The 24981-nt window shown below is 38.5% G+C and overlaps 2 protein-coding genes across 9 annotated transcripts in view; one reads left to right on the plus strand and one right to left on the minus strand.

Annotated features, from left to right (window-relative positions):
• GTPBP8 (GTP binding protein 8) overlaps positions 1-16653 on the minus strand; it is a 156580-nt gene extending 139927 nt beyond the window's left edge. For all 3 annotated transcript variants that reach the window (XR_012518781.1, XM_074404381.1, XM_003935456.4), the window contains exon 1: positions 16572-16653. The gene's annotated coding sequence lies outside the window, so the exon portion shown is untranslated. The remainder of the gene's footprint in view (positions 1-16571) is intronic.
• The window catches only part of LOC101044972 (cell surface glycoprotein CD200 receptor 2), a 39458-nt gene extending 15081 nt beyond the window's left edge, over positions 1-24377 (plus strand). For 3 of the 6 annotated variants that reach the window (XM_074404372.1, XM_074404373.1, XM_074404371.1), the window contains exons 3-9: positions 3021-3089; positions 8293-8358; positions 9997-10314; positions 10410-10658; positions 16590-16716; positions 17083-17148; positions 19978-24377. In XM_074404372.1, the coding sequence (XP_074260473.1) occupies positions 3021-3089; positions 8293-8358; positions 9997-10314; positions 10410-10658; positions 16590-16716; positions 17083-17148; positions 19978-20146 (1064 nt within the window). In that variant the 3' untranslated portion in view covers positions 20147-24377. Of the gene's footprint in view, positions 1-3020; positions 3090-8292; positions 8359-9996; positions 10315-10409; positions 10659-16589; positions 16721-17082 lie in introns of those variants that run through there. The other 3 variants (XM_074404370.1, XM_074404375.1, XM_039477680.2) reach the window with 3 other exon arrangements.
• Positions 24378-24981: the final 604 nt, after the last annotated feature.

A 24981-nucleotide genomic window follows, 5' to 3' on the forward strand; every position in this document is an offset into this window, starting at 1 on the left:
TGTTTGCCTCTTTTCTTTTGCTATTACTAACATACACTCCATATCCCTGACTAGGATTAAGGAGCAGATCTGTGGTTATGAAATCGCTTTGGACTGTGTGATACTAATAGCTCATAAGAATCAAATCAACAACCATCACTTTTAAATAATATCAAATGTATAATTTATATAATAATCACAGTCACAATCAGCATGTTTTCCAGAAAGAAATGACATTGTTCATTTATTAACACTCATGTAATGACATTGTTCACATATTAACACTCATGTATTAACAATTTGAAAGTTTTTCTAGCTAGAATTCTAGCAAGAAATGGGGTGAGTTTATATGCAGATTTTGGAACTGTTTTTCTCTGGCTCTCTCATTTTTCCATATACTGAAGCAGTTCTGATATTTTATTTTTACTTAGTGTAGACCACAATTTGGTCCATGTTTCGGCCCACTAAACAAACGAATAGGGATATGGTTTGGGTCTGTGTCCTCACTAAATCTCATGTCTAATTGTAATTCCCAGTGTGAGAGGTGGGGTCTGGTGGGAGGTGATTGGATCATGGAGGTGGTGTTCTTATGAATGTGTTGGCACTATTGCCTCAGTGCTGTTTGCATGACAGTGAGTGAGTGAGTTATGAGATCTGGTTGTTTAGAAGTGTGTAGCATCCTCCACCCACACCCTCTTCCTCCAGCCCTGGCTGTGTGAACATGCCAGTTCTGGCTTTGCCTTTTGCCGTGAATAAAAGCCCCCTGAGGCCTTCCTAGCAGCAGATGCCACCATGCATCCTGTACAGCCTATGGAACCATGAGCCAATTAAACCCTTTTTCTTTATAAATTGCCCAGTCTTGGGTGTTTCTTGATATCAGTGGCAGAACTGACTAACACACACAGAGCCATTTCTAATGCCTGGAGTTACAGCATTGAATCTAGAATCTCTGCTTAGTGGGTTCATGTTAATAATTTGGCCTCATTCAGCTTTGTCTTTTTCATTATTTCACATTCTTAATCTTCATTTCTATATGTATTGTCCAAATTTATAACTGTATACATTGGAGAAATCATATAGATCTTCTGGTGTGTAGTATACCTCCTTGTGGGTCACACCATACCTCACTCTTTGGGCCCTGCTGGGACTGGAGTCTAATTATAAGTCTGGAAGCAAAGAGGAGTGAGTGGGGAGATCCTAAGAACAGAAAGTGTCTTTCTGTTCTGTTTCTGCAACTAATTGAAGAAAAGTCATTATAGTTTCTTCAGGCCAAGCAGGCGGTTAACATCTCCAAATGGGGGTGGGAAGGCTGCTTCTATGGGCAAAGACTTAGGAGATTTTAGAGATTTTACATGCTCAGTTTCCTTGGCTTTTGCTCCTATGTTCACATTCCAATTTCAGGATCCCATTCCTTTCCAGTCAATAACCTCACTATAGCAGAGATACCCTGACAGGTTAGGAATTCAGTTTGTGTTGTCATTCAGCCATTTACAGGATGAGTTTTGGTTTCTGGAAACTTCAGCCTTGCTGAGAAGATGGGGGTTCTTTCATGGCAGACATAGAAATTTTCAGTTCACTCATATAGTTTAAGTTGAGAATTTGAAACCCTGAACTCATCTTTTTCTTTCTCCATTTGCCCAGCAAATTAGGAGAAACCAGCCAATCTCATTATGGTAAAATGTATCAAATACAACTCAGACCTTGTCTTTTGTAAGTATTTGACTAGGCCCATCCAATGGTGACATTTTGCATATCTCCATTGTTACTTCATGGCCATAGACTTTCAGTGTGCCCTCTAGCACTAGAAATACAGTCATTAGTGCTTTTAAATTTAACTAGATTAGATGACCAATTCCAGAAAACTCAGGACTAATTCTGAAAATTCATCCTTATGATTCTGTTTCTTGAGGACCACTTATGGTACCAAATCTGTATCAGTCAGGGTTCCACCAGAGAAACACAATGAGTAGAAAGTATGTGTATGTATGAGTGTATATACGTGTGTGTGTGTGTGTGTGTGTGTGTGTTATTTCAAGCAATTGATTGCTGCAATTGTGGAAGCTGGTAAGTTTGAAATTTATAGGGTGGACTGGTTGTCTGGAAACTCTTGGGCAGAAACTAACGCAACTAATGCTGCAGTCTTGAGGAAGAATTTTTTTTCTTACTCCGGAAAACCTTACTTTTTCTCTTAAGGCCTTTCAATGGATTGAGTGAGGCCCACCTACTTTATTGAGAATAATCTCCTTTACTTAAAATCAATTTATTGTAGTTATTAACCACACCTACAAAATACCTTTACAGTAATGCCGAAATTAGTGTTTGCTTGACTGAATGATTGAATACTATACACTAGCCAACTTGACACATAAAACTAGCTCTCACAGGAGGATACACATTTTTTCAGGTGAACACAGAATGTTTATCAAGGCAGACCACTAAATGAGCCATAAAACAAATCACAATACATTTAAATTTATCTCAGTAATTATTTTTAAAAGGCTTTATGTTATTGAGACCAGCAAATTATCTTGTGGTTTCCTGTTTCCTTGTTATTTTTACCTTGAGAAGTTTCCCTTAGCATTTTTTTTGCAAGTTCAGCCATGCATTTGAAACAAGAATGTTCTAGTTTATCCAATACTTCTAAGTTTTTTCTTTGAAGTAGAGGAGGTTATCATTTCTATAATAGTTCTGGAAATGGAACTTTACTCCGGGGGCCTGCATTGAACTCTTCCACTGATTAGAAGTGGGTGTGCCTGGCAAAAGACTGGTGGAGGCTGATCTGTTATAGTAACATTGGATGAATCATTTATTCATAACTGTGCAAAAGAAATGTCAAAATCCTGTCATATATCCATTTATCTGGTTATGGTCTGACTGCTGATTTATGTAGAGGTTTCTGTGATTTTTAGTGTGATTGTTAACTAATTTAAGAACTGAAATGTTTTCTGTGATCATCTTATACAAAATCAGGGGATTCTAGTCCATTTCAGTAAATAAAATTTTTAAATTTTCTCCCTATTTCTTCTGTAAATGTTTTCTAGCTTCAGATAATAATTCCTGTCTGATGACACAACTGGAAATGCAGAGCCAGAGAATATTTCTTAATGAAGGTAAAATGCTCGCTTAATAACCAGTTTGATGGGAGGGTTGGATCATCATTAGAAACATTTACATGATCATTTGTCCTGTGTGCAATTGTAATAGATAAGTCTCTGCACACCATTGCTTGAGGACCAACTACTTATTCAATTTAATTCAACAACAACAAAAACCAAACATGTAGATTTCTTAGTAGCACACAAAAATGTGCTTGGTAAAATAGAAGTTAAAAGAAGAAAACTTACAGTACCTTCAACTAGTCTATATATTCTGGTCTTGGAATTAGACAAGGACACAGAATTATATTACAAGGTAGAATGAGATGAGCACTATAATACAAAATTAGTGTATTACAGAGAGTGGCTTTTGCACAGGCTCTAGAAGGATTTCAGAAAGCATAAATTATTGGAAAAAAGAGTCCAGGAGATCATTGTGGACTAAGGTACAGGGTAGAAAGGAACATAAAATGTTCAGTCAATAGAAGTAGTCTGGGGTGGGAGGAGTTTAGTGTGCCTGCTGGATTGCAGTGAGACTGGAGCCTGAAAAGTCAAGTTGCAGTCAAATAGTGGAAGGAAGTAGAAAGGGTAGTAATAAAGTCAAAAGAAGAACTGCATGAATAGATACAGAACCACAGAAGAAATTGAGAATTACTGCCAAAAATGTGTGGCCTTAGATTGCTATGTAAGAGAAATAGTTTATATTATTTTAAGCCTTTAAAGAACAGATAATATTTATGCCATTTAGTTTTTCCATAGAGAAAGAAGAAATGTTTTCTAAATTTTGCAAATATAACTCAGATATCAAATCTTGACAAAGTTAGTGTACAAAAAATTTCTAAGCTAGTTTCACTTGTAAATGCAGAGGTAAAGATTCCACATATCAGTATAGAAGAATGATGGTGAGTGAGACCCCTACTTCTACTCCTTGTCTCTCAGATCCAGTTTAAACTATGAACTGAGGACACAGCATCATCCTAAAGGATGGTGTCCCATCTTCATAAGATATTATTTCCAAATTTCAGCTGTGCCTTCAAGAGGCTATGCCAGTGCTCCATCAAGCAGACCATTTCTGAATGCATCCACATGCCTCTACCTGACACCTTCTTAGCCTCTACTTCCCAATCTTGACTCTTCCAGGTCTCTAACCAAACAAGCCAAACCATTTGCCACTGCTCATTAGTTTATCTACTTTATTACGGTATCATTTCTTACTTCGGTATTTTTCATCATCACTGTCTTTCAGGGCCAGACCAGAGTGGGGCTACAGTGCTGCAGCAGCCCACTTTTGGCTTATATCACAGACTGAGGCAACTCATCCAACAGCTAAGCTTTGGGTTTTGGTCCTAGAGAACTCACAGGGAGGGCTTAGATGTGAGTTAAGAGAGAGATGACAGGATAACAGTGGTATATGAAGTGGGGGCCTGAACTATTTGTTCTCTCAAATGACTGGTGTTCTTTTGAGGCTGGAGCCTGATCCCCAGTGTACCACTTCTGTTTTACAATGGATTGCTGCTGGGCCCACTTTACTTTATGGTTTGGTGAGTCTAATAGTATCTAGCTTATAATGGGTTGTTGTAGGAGCCTGATTATTTCATATCCTATAATTAGATGCTCAGTCTTCACCAGGGTCCCCTAGCATTCCATGAGCTGTTTTTTAAAAGGTAACTAGTTATCTGCTTCAGATGACATGGATTTACCCCAGAAACCCTGGCCTGCACTGTGACTGTCCTACTGGACTTCTCTGAGGCTTCACATTGCACCTTTATCACAGAATCTCCTGGTATCACAGATCTGCCTGATTTTATGAACTTGTCAGGGACCTGTTACAGATTTCTTTCTTGGTCTGGAACACACCTGGACTCTCATTCTATTAGAGGGTTAGAGCAGTAATCTCAAATATACAGCAGGCTACCTCCAAAACCAAGTGCTGTTCTACTCAGTGGTAGGAAGTAAGGTTCAATAATTTGTCCTTTTCTTGGGAGGAGCTATATGGTAGGATTCAGACCACTGGACTACTAAAAACATTACTGATTTTTCAGGCCCTAAATCTTCGTAGAATTTATTTCTCACCTCTGGAATGCATGTGATTGACTAAGGCATTCATAATACCTCTCACTTTTTGCTCAGAAGATCTAATTGATATGTCATCAATATAGTAGACCAATGTGATGGTTTCTGTTGAATGCCTAGACAGCCTAGATCTTTTTAGATTACACGGTACATGCAAGTAGAAATTAAGGCAAGACCATATTTGTATATTGCTTACTCTCCTGTGGGATACAAACAAACTTCTGATATTCCTTCCTGATGAATATTGAAAATAAGGCATTTACCAAATCGATAACCGTATTCTACAACTGGAGTATTGCTAGTAAAGGTAGCTTATCTGGCAAAGTAGCTGCAGTTGGGGCTAACATATTGGTAATTTTGCATTGGCCTACTGCAATTCACCATCCAGTGTTTTGCAGGGATCAAACAGGTAAATTAAGTAGGAGATATGATGGGGATCACTATTTTAGCATACTTTAAGTCTCTGAGAGGAGACTCTTCCTCAGGTCTTCAATATTAATATTTATTTACTGTCTTGGCCAAGGTGGGTGGTTTGGGGGATTTCTCTTGGACTGTCCTATTATAATAGCTCTTACTTTACAGATCAAGGAACAAAAAGAGGATCTGCAAGCTGCTAAGTATGCTTGTTCTAATTATTCAGCAATTGAAAAATCACCACTGGATAAGTCTGTGGAATTTGAAAGTCTACTGTGACATGAACCAGACTCAGGATTTCTTTTATTACCTGATTCCAATATGTTCCTACTCTAACAGGAGGCCCTTAGTGTTCTTTGTGTTCTTGGGTATCAAGATCAGTTCAGATTAGTATTCAAACAACCCTCAAAAGATCTTTGTATTCCTTTTTCCCCAGTTATGGCTACCCAAACACATGATCATAGGTCCTTTGGTGAAGGACTAGGGGAATCGCTTTCAGACGGCTGAGGACAACCAAGACCCTTTCAGTGGGTCCCCTCGGTACAAATGAGTTACAATAATAATAATGATAATACAGTGATGGTATTTGCCTTTCTATTGATATTTTCCCTGATAGTACAGTTGAACTGTTGTTTAAAATTACTGGTGCCTTAGCATGAATAAAGTGCAGAGCACTCACTGTATTAGTTAGCTAGGGCTGTTGTAACAAAGAACCATTAACTGAGAGGTGGAGGCAACAGAACCTTATTGTGTTACAGTTCTAGAAATGAAAACCCTGAGATCAACGTGTTGGCAGGGCCATTCTCCCTCTGAAGGCACTACGAAAGGATCTGTTTCAAGCCTTTCTCCTAGCTTCTGGTATTTCCTGGCTTAGGCAGCATACCTCCAATTCTTACATGAAGCTTTTCCTGTGTCCATATCTGTGTCCAATTTGCTTTTTTTTTTTTTTTTTTTTTATGAAAACACCAATTGTATTGCATTAGGGGCTCATTCAACTCCAGTATGACTTTACCTTAGCTAGTTATATATGTAATGATTTTATTTTCAAATAAGGTCACATCTCTGATGGTTAGGACTTCAACATATAAATTTTGAGATATAAAATTCAACCCATAACAGGCACCAACTTGTACCAATAGTTGTATTCTTCACTCACTCATGCACACACATACAATTCCCTAAAATTGTCCTTGGTGATTCAGTAAAAATTATTAATGTATTACATCTCAAGCCTTATATATGGTATCTTTTCAATATTCTACATGATGAAATTGGAAATACATTTAATGCATTTTTCTTGCATACCCAAAGCATGATGGTTATTTTGAGGAAATGCATTTGTATCAAATGTTTGAGTTGCAAGCTGAACTATTTCCAACCAACCTTTTATATCCAGGGTGGGTAAAATACCCACTTAAGAGAAAGAAAGGTTTTATGGGATTTTAATTGAGACCCAGTAGAAGAAATTGACCTGTAGAAATTTTTATCATTTTTTTCTCCTTATTGTGTCCAGTTAGCAGTTCACTGTCTGTACTAATGGATACAAAAGTTGCGCTCTGTTGCCATCCCATCCTACTGATAAGTGTGATGGTAACAGCATGGGAAACACTCATCAGAGACAAATCTTCCTGCATCAAAGCCTACAGGAGAGATAGAAATGAGACAATGGAAAAAAACTACAATGACAAGAGTATGTAACGTGGGCCTCCAGTCCTGACTAGAATCTTGCCCTTCAGATTGATCCAGTTGTCCTCAGGTGAATAACAGTAACACCTGATGGAAACTGCCATCGCAGATATTACCCATGATAATGTCCATTGAAAGGGTCTTGGTTATCCCTAGCCATCTGAAAAACCACGCTTTGAGAATTACTACAGCAGTCATTCCCCTAGGCCGTCGGGGGACCTGAAGGACCTAGTCTGAACCTTACCAAGTGTTAAGTAAGGAACAAATGTCTCTCTAAATTTCATATTCTTTATGTTAAGATTGAAGCACTTTTTCTTTACCTTTCTGCAATTCTCCTTGAAGTGACAGTGTTTCAAAGCATAAATAGAACTGTGGTGTGCAAGGCAGTTGCAGCGAAGCCAGCTGCATAGATCTCCTGGACTCCACAGGGAGATTGTGTCACTGAGAAAGAATACTGGGGCAATGGCACAGTGACTGCTGGGAGTACATGCCACTGAGAGGGCCGCAATGTGCCTACCATGACCTTGTGATAGCCACGTGACTAGCAACAAGAGTGTCTATAGAGCTACTTCCTGGTTAGTAATCATTCCAGTTTTATGTTCAATTTTTTCTCTCTTTTAGAGGAGTTAGGTTAAGAAGGAAAAAAAATGTGCAGAGTAATTTCATTTAAAGATGCTCTCTCCAGCATTTGGAGAAAGGAGTATAATTGGACTAGCTCATGTGAGATGCCCATGTGGACCAATCTTGGCTAGGAAAGGAGGAATGGGGGAGGCATGGTTACCTCACACAAACTGGTTGATTAAACAAAGTGTCTCATGAATGAGAAATCATTATTAATTGCTTATAAGCATACTTTTAAAGATGTTAACATGTTTTTTCCTCTAATAATGGCATAACTTCTAATTTCTTTTTTACAATAATTTTTATATAATTTTAGTTATTAACTAATTGTCTTCATGTTGAGTAAGACTTTGTGGGGAAATACTTGCTTCCATTCTGAATATATAAAATTGATTTCATTTATTCTTCTGTAACTATGTTCCAGTTTCAAGTAGTTCATGTATGGATGAAAAGCAGATGACGCAGAACAATTCAACAGTTTTCCAAGAAGGTAATATGCTTCCTTAGTAGTGGCCAAGACTGAGGCATGGAAAGCTGAACTTCAGTAGAATTGTTAGCCGATGGCCTGGCTGGAGGCCGGCCTTATGACTACTTGAAGAACATGTTGATCTGAGTGCTGTGGTATGAGGGACCCTGAATGTCCCAGTCTCTAGTTTTCCAAACAAGCCATCTTCTTGCTTGCCTCTGAACCTTTGCTAAGGTGGCATGGTGGAAGGAGCGCGGATTTAAGGACCTTTGAGGTCTGCATTAAAGTCCTACCTCTTTCTGCATCTAGTTATGTGATCATTATTTGACTGTGAAATACAAGGGTTAAAGTACTGTAAAAGAGACGGGTAACACCAAAACAGGAGAGGAGAGATATTAAGTGTAGGGTTTAGCAAAAATAAACGTCATCCACATAAGGGTTTGCCCCTCTGCAACTGATTCTGCTTATGCTATAGTGATGACATCTCTGACACTCACCTTTTTAACTTACAGGTGAGTAGTGACAGAATAATTACCTCTCAGTAAACCCTGATCCATTGTGGAAACATTGTGGCAGCTTATGAAATGCATGAGAATCTATGTCGGAAGATGCTTGTAGGATGTGTAGGATGTATGGCTTACTTTTTACTTTTTTAAAAGACGGACAGAAAAGGGTCGACTTACACATTTACTTCTGACGTTTCATTGAATACACAGAAATAAAATCTATCAGCAAAGTTTACCACTGAACTGTCTGGGATTGTACGTGTGACTAAATAGGAAGGAAGGAAAATATCCAAAGGCTATGTTTGACAACGTCACGAATTTACAATAAAACTTTTTCCTGATAAATGTCCAAAGGAAAATAAAGCATTTTAAAAAATATATGCCACACTACTTTTTAAATTAGAAATACGTATTTCTGAACATTTCTAGGTAAGAAAATTTCAGCTCCTAGGCATTTTTTTTTTAAATTTACATGCGATGGCTCAGCTGGTAAAATTATAGTTTTTTTTAAAGATCTATGGCTCTCACTAAACAAAAAATAAACTTAAGAAATGTCCAGCTAGCTAAACCTGAATGCCATATTAGTTACCTTTAATGAAAGAGCTATAAACTTTCCACATTTTTGCTTGTCTGAAATAACAACCTTAGAGACAGGCATTTAACTTTGATGTTACTGATGTTCCTGTGCTCACCAAAACAAAGGAGGAGACAATCACATTACCAGTTTTTCCACTTTCCCTTACAAGGCACATGAATTGTATGATAAATAAAGTAGTCTCTACCACCTAAAGATTAGATGTAGAACACTGCCTTTGTTGTTTAATTTACAATTCTGTTTTCTTCTCTGTTTCTAGATATTAAAACTCCTGAATTGATTTCAGAATACTTTATTCTATTTCAGAATACAATATTATGTATACTGTTTTTCTAATAATACATAAAACTAGAGAAAATGTGTTAATTTCTAGATTGGATTCAATATATTATTTATATTTTGTGAATGTTATTTTCTTGTGTAAGCCTAATATTTCTGGAATAAGATCAGCAAATTTATGTTCTAATACAACTTCATGTAATATACTACTATGAATAAACATAGCGCCTGAAGTCTTCATCAAGATTTTCTTTATCATTCTCCTTTCACGTATGCATCCAGTTAACACTTCATGGCCTGTACTGATGGGTAAAAACACTGTGCTTCGTTGCCCTCCTATCGCATTAAAATGTTTGATCATAATAACATGGGAAATAATCCTGAGAGACCAGCCTTCCTGTAAAAAAGCCTACAGGAAAGAAACAAATGAGACCAAGGAAACCAACTGTACTGATGAGAGAATAACCTGGGTCTCTAGACCTGATCAGAATCCTGCCCTTCAGATTCATCCAGTGGCCATCACTCATGACGGGTATTACAGATGCAAAATGGGAGCACCTGACGGGAATTTCCATCGTGGATATGACCTCCAAGTGTTAGGTAAGGAGCATCATATATTGTGATAGTTCACATCATCAGATCTGTGACTGAAACAAGTGTCTCTCTGAATTCTTTTTTCCCTTTTGTTTCTGCAGTTACTCCTGAAGTGACCCTGTTTCAAAGCAGGAATGGAACTGTGGTATGCAAGGCAGGTGCAGGGAAGCCAGCTGCACAGATCTCCTGGATCCCAGAGGGGGATTGTGTCACTGAGCAAAAATACTGGGACGATGGCACAGTGACTGTTAAGAGTACATGCCACTGGGAGGGCCACGATGTGTCTACGGCGACCTGCCGTGTCTCCCATTTGACTGGCAACAGAAGTCTGTCCATAAAGTTGAATTTAGGTAAGTGTCTGTTTCTTGTAGAAGAGTAAATTTAATGCTCAACTTTTTCTTCCACAGAAAATAATGAATAATCAAACACCAGGTAGGAAAATTTGAGCTCCTAGTTTGAAAATATTCTCTAAAACTGAGAAATGCATTGCAATGCTGGAATCTATCTTTTAGTGGAACAGCCATAAAAATATATTTTGCTAAATTTGTGATATATAGGCTCTTACTTTAAGATTAATTCTTGATATGAAATATCAAGAGTTTTATATAGTTTTAACAATCTTTGTTCAGTAGATAGCCCAGAATGACAGTTATTTCCTTTCTGATTTTTATTTCTTGTAGTCGTTATCACTATGTTACTCTGAATAAGACACAAGTATTTCTTCCCCATCTCATCATCTAAAAGCAATCTATTAATTAATTCACCAGATAGTTATTGAATTCTATTTATAAGTTTGAAGCTGGTGATGCAAGGATGAAAAGATAAGGTCTACATCTTTATATTGTTTTGGACAGGAGACTCTTGTGATTAGGAGCAAAGCTTTCATGGCTTTTTGTTCACCAGCTATATGAACTTGAACTTAAAACTCTGTCTCATGATTCTTTACCTGTTAAATGAAGATAATGAGACCCACCTAATAGGATTACTGGTTTAATTAAATAAAAGTAGATATATAAAAAACATGTTATATATTTAATTGTATTAATATACACCTACTACATAATTGATACTTAGCAAATGTTAGCCACTAGACTGCCTTATATTAATAAATATTGGCATTATATTTATCTTATTAATAAAAATTACCTATTTTAATAATTATACTAATATTAAACATAATCATATTAATTTTTCCTGTTTATTTTCTTTTTTACATCAGCTTTATTGACATCTAATTTATATAACATACAATTCAACCATTTAAAGCATGCACTTCAATGTTTGTGTGACCACTGCTACAATCAATTTTAGAACATATTTCTCACCCCAAAAGGCAACCATATATTCTTTAACTGTGTTTTCCATGATCAATCTCCCATCGAGTCTAAATTCTTACTTCATACATTTTATCTATGGATCAGTGCATTTATCTTTGGTATTATCTGATCTTCGCTTCTATAGTACCAACATTCAACGTATATTCTAAACCTTTGTCCCCCTTTACCTCCTTAGGAGCTTTGCTTCATTCACCTCTCTTTTGCTTAATTTTTTTGTTCCTTAAATCATTTTTTCCTAAAGTTGCTCATAAAACATACCTATTTTTCTTTCATATCTAAAAACTTGGTGTTATGACTTCGTCAAACATTTAACTCTTGGCTTCTACTCATATTGAAGACTTTTTTTTAAAGAGGAGTCTACACTTACTGTCTCTTCTGTATCACCTCACATTTATCCCTTAACTCATTTGTGTCTCCCTGCGGAGAAAATGCCCTGACAAAAAGCATCTCTCAGATGCCAAATAAAATATAAATATTGCATTTTTTGTTCACTTAATTAGCTTCTTTGTAATATTTATAATTACTAACTAATTTAAAATATCATAATATAATTTTATACAATATAGTTTTAAATTTTTTATTTATTTGCTTTTTAATAGTAGTAGTTGTTACGGTTTCTTCTCCCTTCTGATGTGTTTTTCTCCTATTCTCACTTGGTTCTTTTCTTAACTTTGTCAACCTATTTTTTTCTTAAATAGATTCATTTCATCAGTTCACCCCACGAATGGACACATTTCTATGTATTCCATCTTTATCCATCTCTTTATTGTACCTTTGTTCTTTAAGTCATCTCATCCATGTCCGTGGTTTCAACCACTGTCTAATTCCTGACTCTCAAATCTATAGTTTTGCTCAGATTTCTCTCCTTGGCTACACAGTGACCAAAACCACATTCCAACTGGACAGCATCACCTGGAGGCATCAAGGGCACCTCTACTTACATATTTCTGAAACAATTCTCCACTACCCCTTTGTGAGCCCTACATCTGTATATCTTGATAAATGACTCAAGCTAGAAATGTTAGAATATTCTACAATATTTCTCTTTCTTATCCCCATATTCAATGCCAGTTATGATGTTTTGTTGATTTGACCTTAATTTTTTTCCTACATCTGGCTCTTTTTCTTTCTCCCTACTGTCTTAGTTGGTGAAATAGTATCTCATATCAGGATTATTATAATGTCCTTGTAACAAATCTTCTTGGCCCCAGGTTACTTTCCTCCAATTTATCCCATCTACTGTTTCTGGAGGGACCTTCCTAAAATGCCACTCTCCTACTTACATAATCTCTTTGCTTTACATCAAGTGAAATGCTTTAACAATCTCAACCGGCTGCTCTCATTAGCCTTGTGTCTCACTGATCTCTATCCTGTACCCCATGCATGTATTCCTCTGTTCCCTTTTACATGCAATTTCTACCTCTCCATAAGGTACTTCTTTCCCTGTACCCTCCTCTTCCATTACATTTGATTGATCCCTGTTGAAGTTTTAAGACTTAGTTTGACATTGATCCTCTGGGATGATTTTCTCCTGCCTTGAAGTTCAGTTAGCTATTCCTCCTCTGTGCTCACAGAATGCTTATGCATTCCTCTGTCAAAGTACCTCCACAGCCCTGTAATTGGACTGCTCGGCACTGCTTTCATTCACAATGCTTCTGACACCAAATGCATGTGTTTTTTCCCTACATCAACTAATTCTCCAACTCTCCAGATACCAACTAGGTGTCCTACAATTCAATTCAGACACTGACTACCTGGAGTTAGCACAGACTGCACAGGTTAAGGGCTCAGTCTCATAAGATTTTCCTCACTTCAGATACCTGTTACGAGTCCCAGGTTGCCACCTGAACTTCTAATCAACTGGCTATAAATTCAGGGAGTTCCCATCATTCCCTTGTCAGGTTTAATAATTTGCTAAAATGGCTCACAGAACTCATGTTAACCTGATATAATCAAAAGGATCACAATCCAGTTTAAAAGAGTTTATTTAAGCGAGAGTCTGAGAAAAGCCATTCAGGTAACACAGACTCCAAAGGGATAAGGTAGGTAAGGAAAAAGGCTAATGTACAATGAGCAAAACAAAAGTTATGGCTCCCTAGGTCATAGCTGCTTGTTTACATAACTCAGGTCTCATAATCGTATTCCGTTAAGGCTCAAAATATTTTAAAGTACCAACAGCTTAGATTTTTAAATCACTTATTTTCACACTTAGGAATGCGACTTTATTTACTATGACTGATTTACTATAAAGTATCCAACTCAGGAAGAGACAAAAGGAAGAGATGCATAGGGCAAGGTATGGAGAAAAGAGCTTCCATGATATCTCGGGGAGTGCCAACCTCCCAGTCCCTCAGTGTGTTCACCAGCTGGGAAAATCTCCCAACCCAGATAGCTCTCCAGACTCTGTTGTATAGGGTTGTTGTATAGGCTCTGTTATACAGGTATGACTGATTAAATTATTGGGCATTGGTTATGAGCTCAATCTCTAGCCCTTCCCCCCTCCCAGGAGGTCAGTGGAAGGGAGGGTGGTTGTGGGGGGTGAGTTTCAACCCTCTAACCATACCTTGGTCTTTCTAATTACCAGCCCCATTCTGAAGGCCCAGCCACCACTTATCCCATTAGCATACAAGAGATGGATCACTGTGGGATTTCCAAGGAGTTTAGGAAAAATCCTTGGAACTGTGCCAGGAACTGGCGGCCAAAGACCAAATATATGTTTCTTATTATATTACAACCACTTACTTCTGTGACTCTCCTTGAGAGTTAGAACCACTTCTTTGATTTTTGTATTCCTTAAGTCTGGCATAGTACCTGACATAATACAAATAACTGCAGAATTAGGTTCAAGTCACTGCAGATTCATCTCTATATATTCCATTCTATCCTCTAAATATGACTTAGGTGAACTCATCTTTTACAGTTTTCTCAGATTGTTTCTTTAGCTTGAAAAGTCCTTCTTCTTTTAACCTTTTCAATCCTGTAGACTAGCAAGGCTCAGTTCAAGTCCTACCTCTCCCTAGCCTCCCTGTTAGAGTTGATTAAATGCTTTTATTCCTTAGACGATTTATCATCTGTAATGTTCATCCAGCACTGTTTTCTCTCTTGTACATTTAAACTAAAACATTTTGAGACAGGCCTCAATTAATTTGGAAGTTTATTTTGCCAAGGTTTGGAACAATTTGCACAGATTAAAAAAAAAAAAAAACCACCACCAGAATCAGAGAAACAGTTGGTGATCTGTGCCTTTCTCCAAAGATGACTTTGAGGGCTTCAATGTCTAAAGGGTAAAAGTGCATTGGAGGGGAAAGAGGAAGGGTATGGTAATTCAGATGTAAGAGAAAAGGAGCAGGTAGGGGGATAGTCAATTATGATAAGGCGAACACAGAGTAACTACTTGTGAAGAAATCTACGTTTTATCTGTAGCTATCTGCTGAGGAATAAAAGGAAAGGCAGTTGCTTGCCTGACTCAGCTTTCAGCTTAATTTTTCCCATTTGGCATAGTGAATTGGGGTCTTGAGCTTTTATTTTTCTTTCATATAAGTTGTCTTTTCATTTGTATGGATCTGACTTCTCCAGTTGGTTTGTGAGATATTTTGAGGACTGTAACCATATTGTTTTCTTATTTCCTCATAATGCCTAGGGTTATCTGACATCTTTCTAGTTTAGTCTTTGAGCAGGTTATTTAAGATTATTTAACAGGATAAAATGACCTCTTGGAGCCAGTAATCAGACTCTTTAGGTGGCCAATTTCTTTCTTCTTCTTTTTTTTTTTTTTTTTTTTTTTTTGAGACGGAGTGTCACACTGTCGCCCGGCCTGGAGTACAGTCTCAGGATCTCGGCTCACTGCAACCTCTGCCGCCTCCTGGGTTCAAGCGATTCTTCTGCTTCAGCCTCCTGAGTAGCTGAGATTATAGGCGCGTGCCACCACACCCAACTAATTTTTGTATTTCAGTAGAGACGGGGTTCACCATATTGGTTTGGCTGGTCTTGAACTCCTGACCTTAGGTGATCCACCCACCTTGGCCTCCCAAAGCACTGGGATTACAGGCATGAGCCACCATGCCCAGCCTAGCTGGCCAATTTCATAGGATAAAAGACTTCAGAATGATGTTCCTGGCCGGGTGTGGTAGCTCACACCTGTAATCCCAACACTTTGGGAGGCCCAGGCGGGCGTATCACCTGAGGTCAGGAGTTTGAGACTAGCCTGGCCAACATGACGAAACCCCGTCTCTGCTAGAAATACAAAAATTAGTTGGGCTGTGTGGTGTGTGCCTGTAATCCCAGTTACTAAGGAGGCTGAGGTAGGAGAATTGCTTGAACCCAGGAGGTAGAGGTTGCAGTGAGCCGAGATCATGCCTCTGCACTAGAGCCTGAGAGACAGTCTGAAACTCCATCTCAAAAAAAAAAAAAAAAAAAAAAGAATGATGTTCCTAGTTTGATTTATCCTTTCAGTAATTCTTAGGGTCATTTCACAGATAAATAAAATGAAAGTAGGAAGACATAAAACACCTTACGAAAGAGGTTACATCAACTAAGTAAGAAAATCACTTCACTGTGTGGAAAGTGTTATCAGATCATACCCCAAATATTAAGAGTAATACTCTTTCAAAGGCTAATATTTGCATAGGCAGTTAATACATACTGGCGAAAACATATTGTTTTTCTTATAAAATTGAAAAGTATCAGCAATGTGTAGTGTGCATTTATTTGTTCAGAAGACATTTGTCAGAAACCTACCGTGTACAAAACACAAGCATGGTTCCTCAATTCTGCCATGAAAGAATGATATATTAGTAACATTTGAGTTGTAATTTAGAAGCTTTTATGATTATGACAGTCTGTGAACTCTTAAGAATACTTTTAAGTGTTCTTTAAAATGATTGACTCTAATTTGTAATTAGAAGAATCCTTGAAATGATTTCTTACCCCTGTCTGTGTTTAAAGGTCTCAGAAGCTCAGGATCTCCAGCGTCGTCCTCCTTACTGATCATTCTTTATATGAAATTCTCTCTTTTTGTGGTGATTCTGGTCACCACGGGATTTGTTTTCTTCCGGAGGATAAATGATGTCAGGTAGGAACTGAAGCCTGAAAAGCAAGACACAGTAGGAAAAAAAATCATTGTAACATTTTGAGTTTACAATGTACTGGGAAAAGCTTGACACTCTTGGTATGCTGTATTCTCCCTCCAGCCCCTTCTTTAATGTGAAGGCATCAGTAAAACTGAGAGCCCAGGCACAGATGCCTGCAGCAGTGGGGCAAGGACTTCTGCTTCACTGTGGCTTTGATCTAGGAGAGAAGTGGCCTAGCCCACAGCTTGAGAATGTGGTGGGGGAAATAAAGTTTCTAGGGCTTCTCAAATGTTTCAAATTTCTCTGTAAAGAGCTTGTGTTCATTCCTGCTTAATCATATAGTTCATGTGTTTCTTTTTTCCCCAAAGAATGAAAGTCGAAGGAGCTGGAAGTCAACTTACATTTGAGACATCACAAAAAAGCAGCCATTTGCAGTAAGCCTTCATGTTCAAAGTCTATCTTAACTTCTGTAACTTGATGTGATAGTTACTGATATGGTTTGGTGCTGTGCCTCCACCCAAATTTCATCCCCAATTGTAATCCCCATGTGTTGATGTGTTGAGGGAGGGACTTGGTGTAGGTGATTGGATCATGGGGGCGGTTTCCCCCATGATGTTCTTATGACAGTGAGAAAGTTCCCACAAGGTCTGATAGTTTTATAAGCGGCAGTTTTCCCTGCTCGCTCTCCCATCTGCCACCATGTAAGACATGCCTTGCTTCCCCTTGCCATCTGCTGTGACTGTAAGTCTGTTGGGACATCCCAAGCCATGGGAACTGTGAGTCAATTAAACCTCTTTCCTTCATAAATTACCCGGTTTTGAGGAATTCGTTATAGCTGTGTGAAAATGGACTAATAGTTACCAAGACCTATTTCAGACTCTTAGCATACAGTGTTAAGTACACATGCAAAAGCTTTGGGGCCTGCCGTTGTAAATGCCTAGGATACTTTATCTACTTTCCCATTTCCCTTAGTCAATTTTTATTTGCAAAAGTGAAACAACTGCTTTTCAAACTAAAGAGGAAGATGGCTCAGCAAAAGGCAAATGACGATGCTGGGCAGTTTTTCTACACCCTTTAGGTTCTTTGAATGGTGCTTTCCTCTTAGCTTCTTGGCTCCTCTGCACACACAAGATGCTAATCAACGCTGCAATGGCAGGAACCACTGCAAACACTGTCTGCAAGTCAGCTAGCAGCTGACCTTTCATCCATTACTTCCTTGCTAGCAATTAGTGGGGCAGTAGTATTGCATGTTTGGACTGATTATTGAGTAAATGGCTACGTCATTTTTAGCAGTATTTACATTTTAGCAGAAATTGTTTAAGTTGATCTCCACTAAGAAAATGTCAGGGTCACTGGAGATAACACTGAATGTCCCCTTACTTTTTAGACCTCGAATGTCTCAACTCCCTCTCTTGTTTACACTCAGATTTCAGCAGTTGGATGGATTAATGATGGTAAGAGTAAGATATTAGTGAAATCCTTTTATCTTCTAGGGCCATTGTAAACTGAGATCCAATATTCACTTCATACAGATGGTAATCATATAGTAAAAAGTATTTTCATTTAAAAGAAGACATCTCTCATTTAAATTAGCAGATTGATATGATTTGGCTGTGCCCCCACCAAAATCTCAACTTGAATTCTATCACCCAGATTTCTCATGTGTTGTGGGACGGACCCAGGAAACGGTAATTGAATCATGAGCACTGGTCTTTCCCACGCCATTCTCATGATAGTGAGTAAGTCTCACAAGATCTGAAGGGTTTATCAAGGGTTTCCGCTTTTGCTTCTTCCCCATTTTTTCTTGCTGCCACCATGTAAGAAGTGCCTTTTACCTCCCCCCATGATTCTGAGGCTTCCCAGCCATGTGGAACTCTAAGTCCAATTAAACCTCTTTTTGTTGCAAGTTTCAGGTATGTCTTTATCAGCAGCATGAAAACGAACTAATACGCAGGTGATTTGGTCTATTACTTTTATTTTTAGCAAAATCCTACGGAAAAAAATGAATGTATAATATTGGGTCATATTATATGCATATGATCATTTAATTGCTGAAACAAACAGGCCCTACATCTCAGTGTATTCAAACCACAAAAATTTAATTCTTGCTCACATCACACTACAGTGCAGTTGGTGAGGCCGAGGCAGTGGTGGAGGAAGGCTGTTTACTTTAAGATATCATTTTATCCTATGGCTCTGTCCTTCTCAGAGTATTCTCTAGTTCAGCTGGTGAATAGGAAACAGGGAGAGAGAATGAAGGATGTTATGTGGGAGGTATTTATGGGCCAGGCTTGGAGTAGTAATCACTTCTGCTCACATTCCATTGGTTAGTTCTTAGTAACATAGCTATTCTAACACCCACAGAAGTTGGAAAATATAGTGTAGCTGCCTTGAAAGAAAAGGAATCAGGTTCACTGTGACATATAGCCCAGTCTCTGCCCACAATATATATACATATATATAATATGATGTAAGCTCTTGTGTGCCTTTCTTTTTTATTATAATTCCTTTATGTTTAAGACAGGGTATAGAATGGGAAGCAGTCTACTAATACAATTCTGTAACAGACTAAAAAATACTGTGGCAGGGATTGATGGTTACCTGGTTGTATTAGGCTGTTCTCACACTGCTAATAAAGTCATACCCAAGACTAGGTAATTTATAAATGAAAAGGTTTAATTGACTCACAGTTCCACAGGGCTGGGGAGGCCTCACAATCATGTTAGAAGGCAGAGAGGAGCAAGCCTATGTCTTACGTGGTGGCAGGCAAAGAGAAAGTGTGTGCAAGTTTCATTTATAAAACTATCAGATCTCATGAGACTTATTCACCACCTTGAGAACAGCATGGGAAAGACCTGCTCCCATGATTCAATTACCTCCCACCAGATCCTTCCCATAACACGTGGGAATTATGGGAGCTATAATTGGAATTGATTTCTATTGATTATGGAATTGATTATGGGAGCTACAATATAGAATTGACTTCCATAACATGGGAATTACGAGGGCTGCAATTCAAGATGAGATTTGGGTTGGGACACAGCCAAGCCTTATCACTGGTCCAAAGCCCATCCTCCCCTTTCTCCTTGTGAAAGATGATTATACTCATGAGTCTGCATCTTCACCTCTCCTTCTATCCATGCAGTTTTTCAGTTGACTTTAGAGTTCTCTCCATACAGACAGTACATATTTATCCATCCTATGCAGTTTGCTTTGGCCAATACAATGAGATGGAAGTGTTAGTGTACCTGTTTTGAGCACAGGTCTCAGGAACTTCTGTTCTACTTGATACTCCATGAGAACGTGCCTGGCCCAGCCAGATGGAGGATGAGAACCATGCAGAGCAAAGCTGAGTCCCATCAGTCCCACCCCTACCTCTCTGTTGAGGCCAGTCTAGAAGATGCAATAGTCAGCCATCCCCTAAACACATGAGGAAGTGCAGTCAAGATCAGAAGACTTGACCTCCACTTGATCTCAGGTATATTAGCAATTGTTGCCACAGAGGTTTTATGGTTATTACACAGAATTCTTGGTATCTTAGGTAACTGACACATTGCTTAATAGCATAACTCCAATTTAATTTATTGTTGGAATGTACTTAGCTAAAAGGCATTTCTCAGTTTCCTTTGCTGATTATGCCCACTTGCGTAAGTTCTGGTAACTGAGATATAAATACAAATCTTGTGGAGTATTTCCAGGAAAGCTCTTTAAAGAGAAAGGAAGGGTCCTCTCTTGCTTCTCTTCCTTGTTTCCCGGACTGCAACACGGGTGAGATGAGTGATGGTCCAGCAGCCAACTTGGGCCATGGGTGATGCTGAGGACAGAAACCACTCAGTAGGACAGAAGAAAAGAAAGATGGAAGAAGGATCCTGGGCTTGATGACCATGAAGTTTCCCTACAAACTCTCAACCATCTATTCATTGACTTCTTTTGTGTGAGAGTGAATAAAATTTTGTTCTTGCCAGTGTTATTTTCAGTTTTACACTACACATAGCTAAACTTAATCCTAATTGATGCAAATACCTAGTTTGTTAATATGAAGGTTTGTGTCAATGTTGCTACAAGTTATTTTCTACTCATGTATGTTCTCACGCCCAATTTTTGTTCTTCCCCTAGTGACAATGAAACAGATGTTCCCACTCATGTGAAATTGTTATGGTCCATTTTCATTATTGCCATAGAGGTAATGAAAGGATGTAACTTCAGAAGATAGGAATCATAGGTATGAGAGTTATCTCTATGACACTTTAAAAAAATTGTTGGTTATATAAAAGATCTTCTGGGCTTGTGGTAGAGAAGAGCTTGAGAACTTGGAGGTATGTAAAAATGATCTAATTGTTAGCCAGTACCTAGATGTGTGAGAACACGTCTACATTATGCAATTCAGAAGGAAGATAAAGATATTGGTGTGGGCTTTTAAAGAGGATGTGAGCAGGAGAAACAGAAGAACTGAAATCTATGAAACTTTCTTGTATTAATTCTTTTTTTCCACTGGATGAACTTCATGATTTCTAGAAGAGATTTATGTGACTTCATGTTATTTCTTTATCCCATTCTCGCTGCCATAATTTTTCTGGGTGGGAAATATTAGACTGAAAGAGTAAAAAGCTATAGCTACTACCCCCATCCTCCCAGTCCTACATAAAGATTAAAAACTCCATATTCGTTTTTCTGAACACGTATATGTGTTCATATAGAGCTAATCTTTGAACAACATGGTGGTTAGAGGTACTAACCCTCCATGCAGTAGAAAAGCTGCATAAAACTTTTGACTCCTCCAAAACGTAACTACTGTAACAGCCTACTGTCGACCAGAAACCTTGCTGATAACATAAATAGTTGATTAACACATACTTTGTATGTTAAATGTATTGTATACTGTATTCTCACAATAAAGCAAGCTAGAGGAAATAAAACATTAAGAAAATCATAAGGAAGAGAAAATATATGTACTATTCATTCAGTGGAAGTAAATCATCATGAAGGTCTTCATCCTTGTTCTCGTCACACTGAGTAACCTGAGGAGGAGGAGGAAGTAGAGAGGTTGGTTTTGCTGTCTCAGGGGCTGAAGAAATGGAAGCATCCCACATATAAATAGATCTGTGCACTTTAAACTTGCTGTTCAAGGGTCAATGGTATTTATGCCCATCAAATTAACTGTGGTCCTAAATAGAGGGAGACTGGGAGCAACTTTTAGCAGAACACAGCTGAGAACCACTAGATGGTGCTTCAACTTAAGTCTCTTAACATTTTGAAGCAAGCTAAGATCTACTAACCTTAAGCAATGTAATCCTGCATCAAAAAATTTCCATACTTCTTCTCCATTTATAAACTCTTTAGATCTTCTTGGGTGGTTTTAGAACAATTACAGGAGGATAAAATGGTTTTACTTGAAATTCAGGGAAAAAAATCTTTTTGGCTCTTAAACTTGAATTGTACTACCCTCTCCACTTAATTTTAGTAAAAACATTTTGTTTACGAAACAAGATAAAGGGATATTAATAGATTCACTTCAGGGAAAGGGGAAATAGGAGGATATCTTAGTGGTTAAACCAAGATTAGTACTTGTTTCTTAAACTGGAAAGTTAAGATCACCCAAACGCTAAAATGCAAATAGCTGCTGACAAATAAAATTAGCTGGCCTTCTTCACTCCTAGGTCCTCCTCCATATCTTTTCCCCCATCATCTTTTAGAGGCATACATGGTATTCTAAAGTTAAAAGGAAGCTACAGATAAATGGGGTCAACTTCCTCATTTTGTAAAAGAGGAAACTGAGACTCTCGGAGGTAAGTGACCATGGAGTGTTTACTAAAAAGCCAGCTGACCTACTTGGTTTGCTCCTGAGAGGAAGGCAGCCACCATTAGGCCATAGTCAGACATGGCACAACGAAGGGAAGAGGGCTGACCATCTCTTTCTTACTAGTGAGGACTGAGAGCCCTCCACATGCTTTCCCTCCTGTCTTATTGGCCAAGACCATATGACAATTCTTTAGCCAAACCCTGACAAAGGGAATGAGATTATGCTTATGAAGATTAGTCCTTTCATGGAGATGAGACTAAGATCAACACCTTTCACTAGACACACATCTTGTGGGAGAGGAATGAACGGGACTTGAGCAAAATTGGGGCTTTGTTAAGAAGGAGAAATGAAGAATGCATGTGAAGCCTGATGAGGGGGATGATAACAGTCGAACTGAATTTTAGAAGGCACGTAAGAACATTGCAGGTGGATGAGAACAGGGAAGAGAGGCATGCTGGGAGGAGAGGACAGCATGGATGAAGGCAGAGGTGTGGCAGGGTGTGTCTCTTTCAGGGCAATGGGGAAATTGTCCAGATCTCCTCACACAAACTCTACATTTCATAAAGTCATCTGAGGACAGAAAACTGCTATTAAGAATGCCAGGAGAGTTTTGCAGGACAAGCAAATCTTGATCAATTTATAATGTTTTCTGAACAGAATGTCCAAATATTCTGACTGATTCACCCAACACTGATTTTTAGATTAAATAAGGAGCCAAGAACATTGGTTTATACAAAGTAGAGAACCAAAGAGAGGCCAGCAAGAGACAGCAGGTCTGACAGATGATGTCTCTAATCTCAGAAGGGTGGGACTTGGTTTCTGAGCTGGGTACAGCTGGCAGAGTTGAGACACTTCTCCTTTGATTTTTCTTGATAAAATATGAAATTTTTTCTTGGTTTTAATCCTGCTGAAGAGAGGGTTTGGAGGATAATCTTTATATGTTTCTAAATGTCCACGTGAAAAGTGTTATAGAAACACAAAGTCTTATTATCCTTCCTACTGTTTCCAAATGCTCCTCATGCACACATTGGTACATCAACAAAATGTGAGTGTGTTCCTCCCCAGAATGTCTCTTCTCCCTAAGACACAGGGGCCAACACACGGACACAACATTTTTAGTTGTGTCTTCTTCAGTTTGAAGCTCCCACATATTGAGGAGAGAGCTCTTCAGAGTATAATAGTTACCAGAGAAGAAAGAAATAAGCATCTCAGCACAAGAGAAGGAGGTCATGGTGCTAATCAAGAAAATTTATAAACATAACATGAGGGTGAGAAAAATCATTCCCGGGCTCACACAAAAAAATATATTTATTTCTTCTTTTTTTTTTTTTTGAGACAGAGTCTCTCTGTCACCCAGGTTGGAGTGCAATGGCGCAGTCTCAGCTTACTACAACCTCTGCCTCCTAGGTTCAAGCGATTCTCCTGCCTCAGCCTCCTGAGCAGCTGAGATTACAGGTGTCCACCACCACATCCAGCTAATTTTTGTATTTTTAGTAGAGATGGTATTTCACCATGTTGGCCAGGCTGGTCTCGAACTCCTAACCTATAATTTGCCTGCCTAGGCCTCCCAAAGTGCTGGGATTACAGGCTTGAGCCACCACACCTGGTTTAGAAAAAGTAAATTTAATAAGATACAGTAAAACAAGAGGAATCATGAAGTTCAACCAAATGTTATGACTTTTAGGGGAAAAGAATGAAAAGAATATGAATATCTTTCCAAATCACTGTCATGATTTGCCTGTTCCTAAGCATATCATCCTACTGGGAAACAAGTTATGTGTATGTGTGTGTATGTATATGTATACACACACACACACACACACACACACACACACACATGTTTATGAGACTAATCATTTACTCTTGTTCCTTAAGATAATAAAAATGCCTGACTACATTACACCTTTTCAGTTTATCCTTAATGTTATCTTTCTGAAAAGAGAGAGCAAGAGACCTGCTGAGGAGGGCAGTCTGTGGCTAAGATGAGAGGTTAATTCTGAAGGACATTTTATCTACCATGCAGCTTCCTGGGGTGCTGTGGGGACCACACAATCTAGAGAGGAAGCAGGTCTCCTCTGTAGTGGGCACGGTGTGGTCAGGTCATGCTGTTGGGAACTTTAACCTCAGATGTTACTGCCGAGCCTTGGAATGGACATAAACACTTCTGTGGACCTGAGTGAGGCTGTGTGGGAGACAGGAGCCTGACCAGGTTACGGATTTTGTGTCCCACTAGAGAGCCTACAGTTTATTTGCAATTCCTGCACTCCCAACTTTAAGGCTTTTTGCCTGAGGACACCATCTGCATCATAACACCTTCAAAAAACTCTCCCACAAACTTTCCCATATTCCATGTAATGGAAAGTTGCAACACAATTTACAAGACATTGAAAACCAAGGAGCGGCCCAAGATGTCAGCTCCAAGAAGCTACAGTAAATGTCTTGGGACCAGAAAGAATGATTAAACAAC

The sequence above is a fragment of the Saimiri boliviensis genome, chromosome 8, assembly GCF_048565385.1.
Source record: "Saimiri boliviensis isolate mSaiBol1 chromosome 8, mSaiBol1.pri, whole genome shotgun sequence".
Taxonomy (NCBI): domain Eukaryota; kingdom Metazoa; phylum Chordata; class Mammalia; order Primates; family Cebidae; genus Saimiri; species Saimiri boliviensis.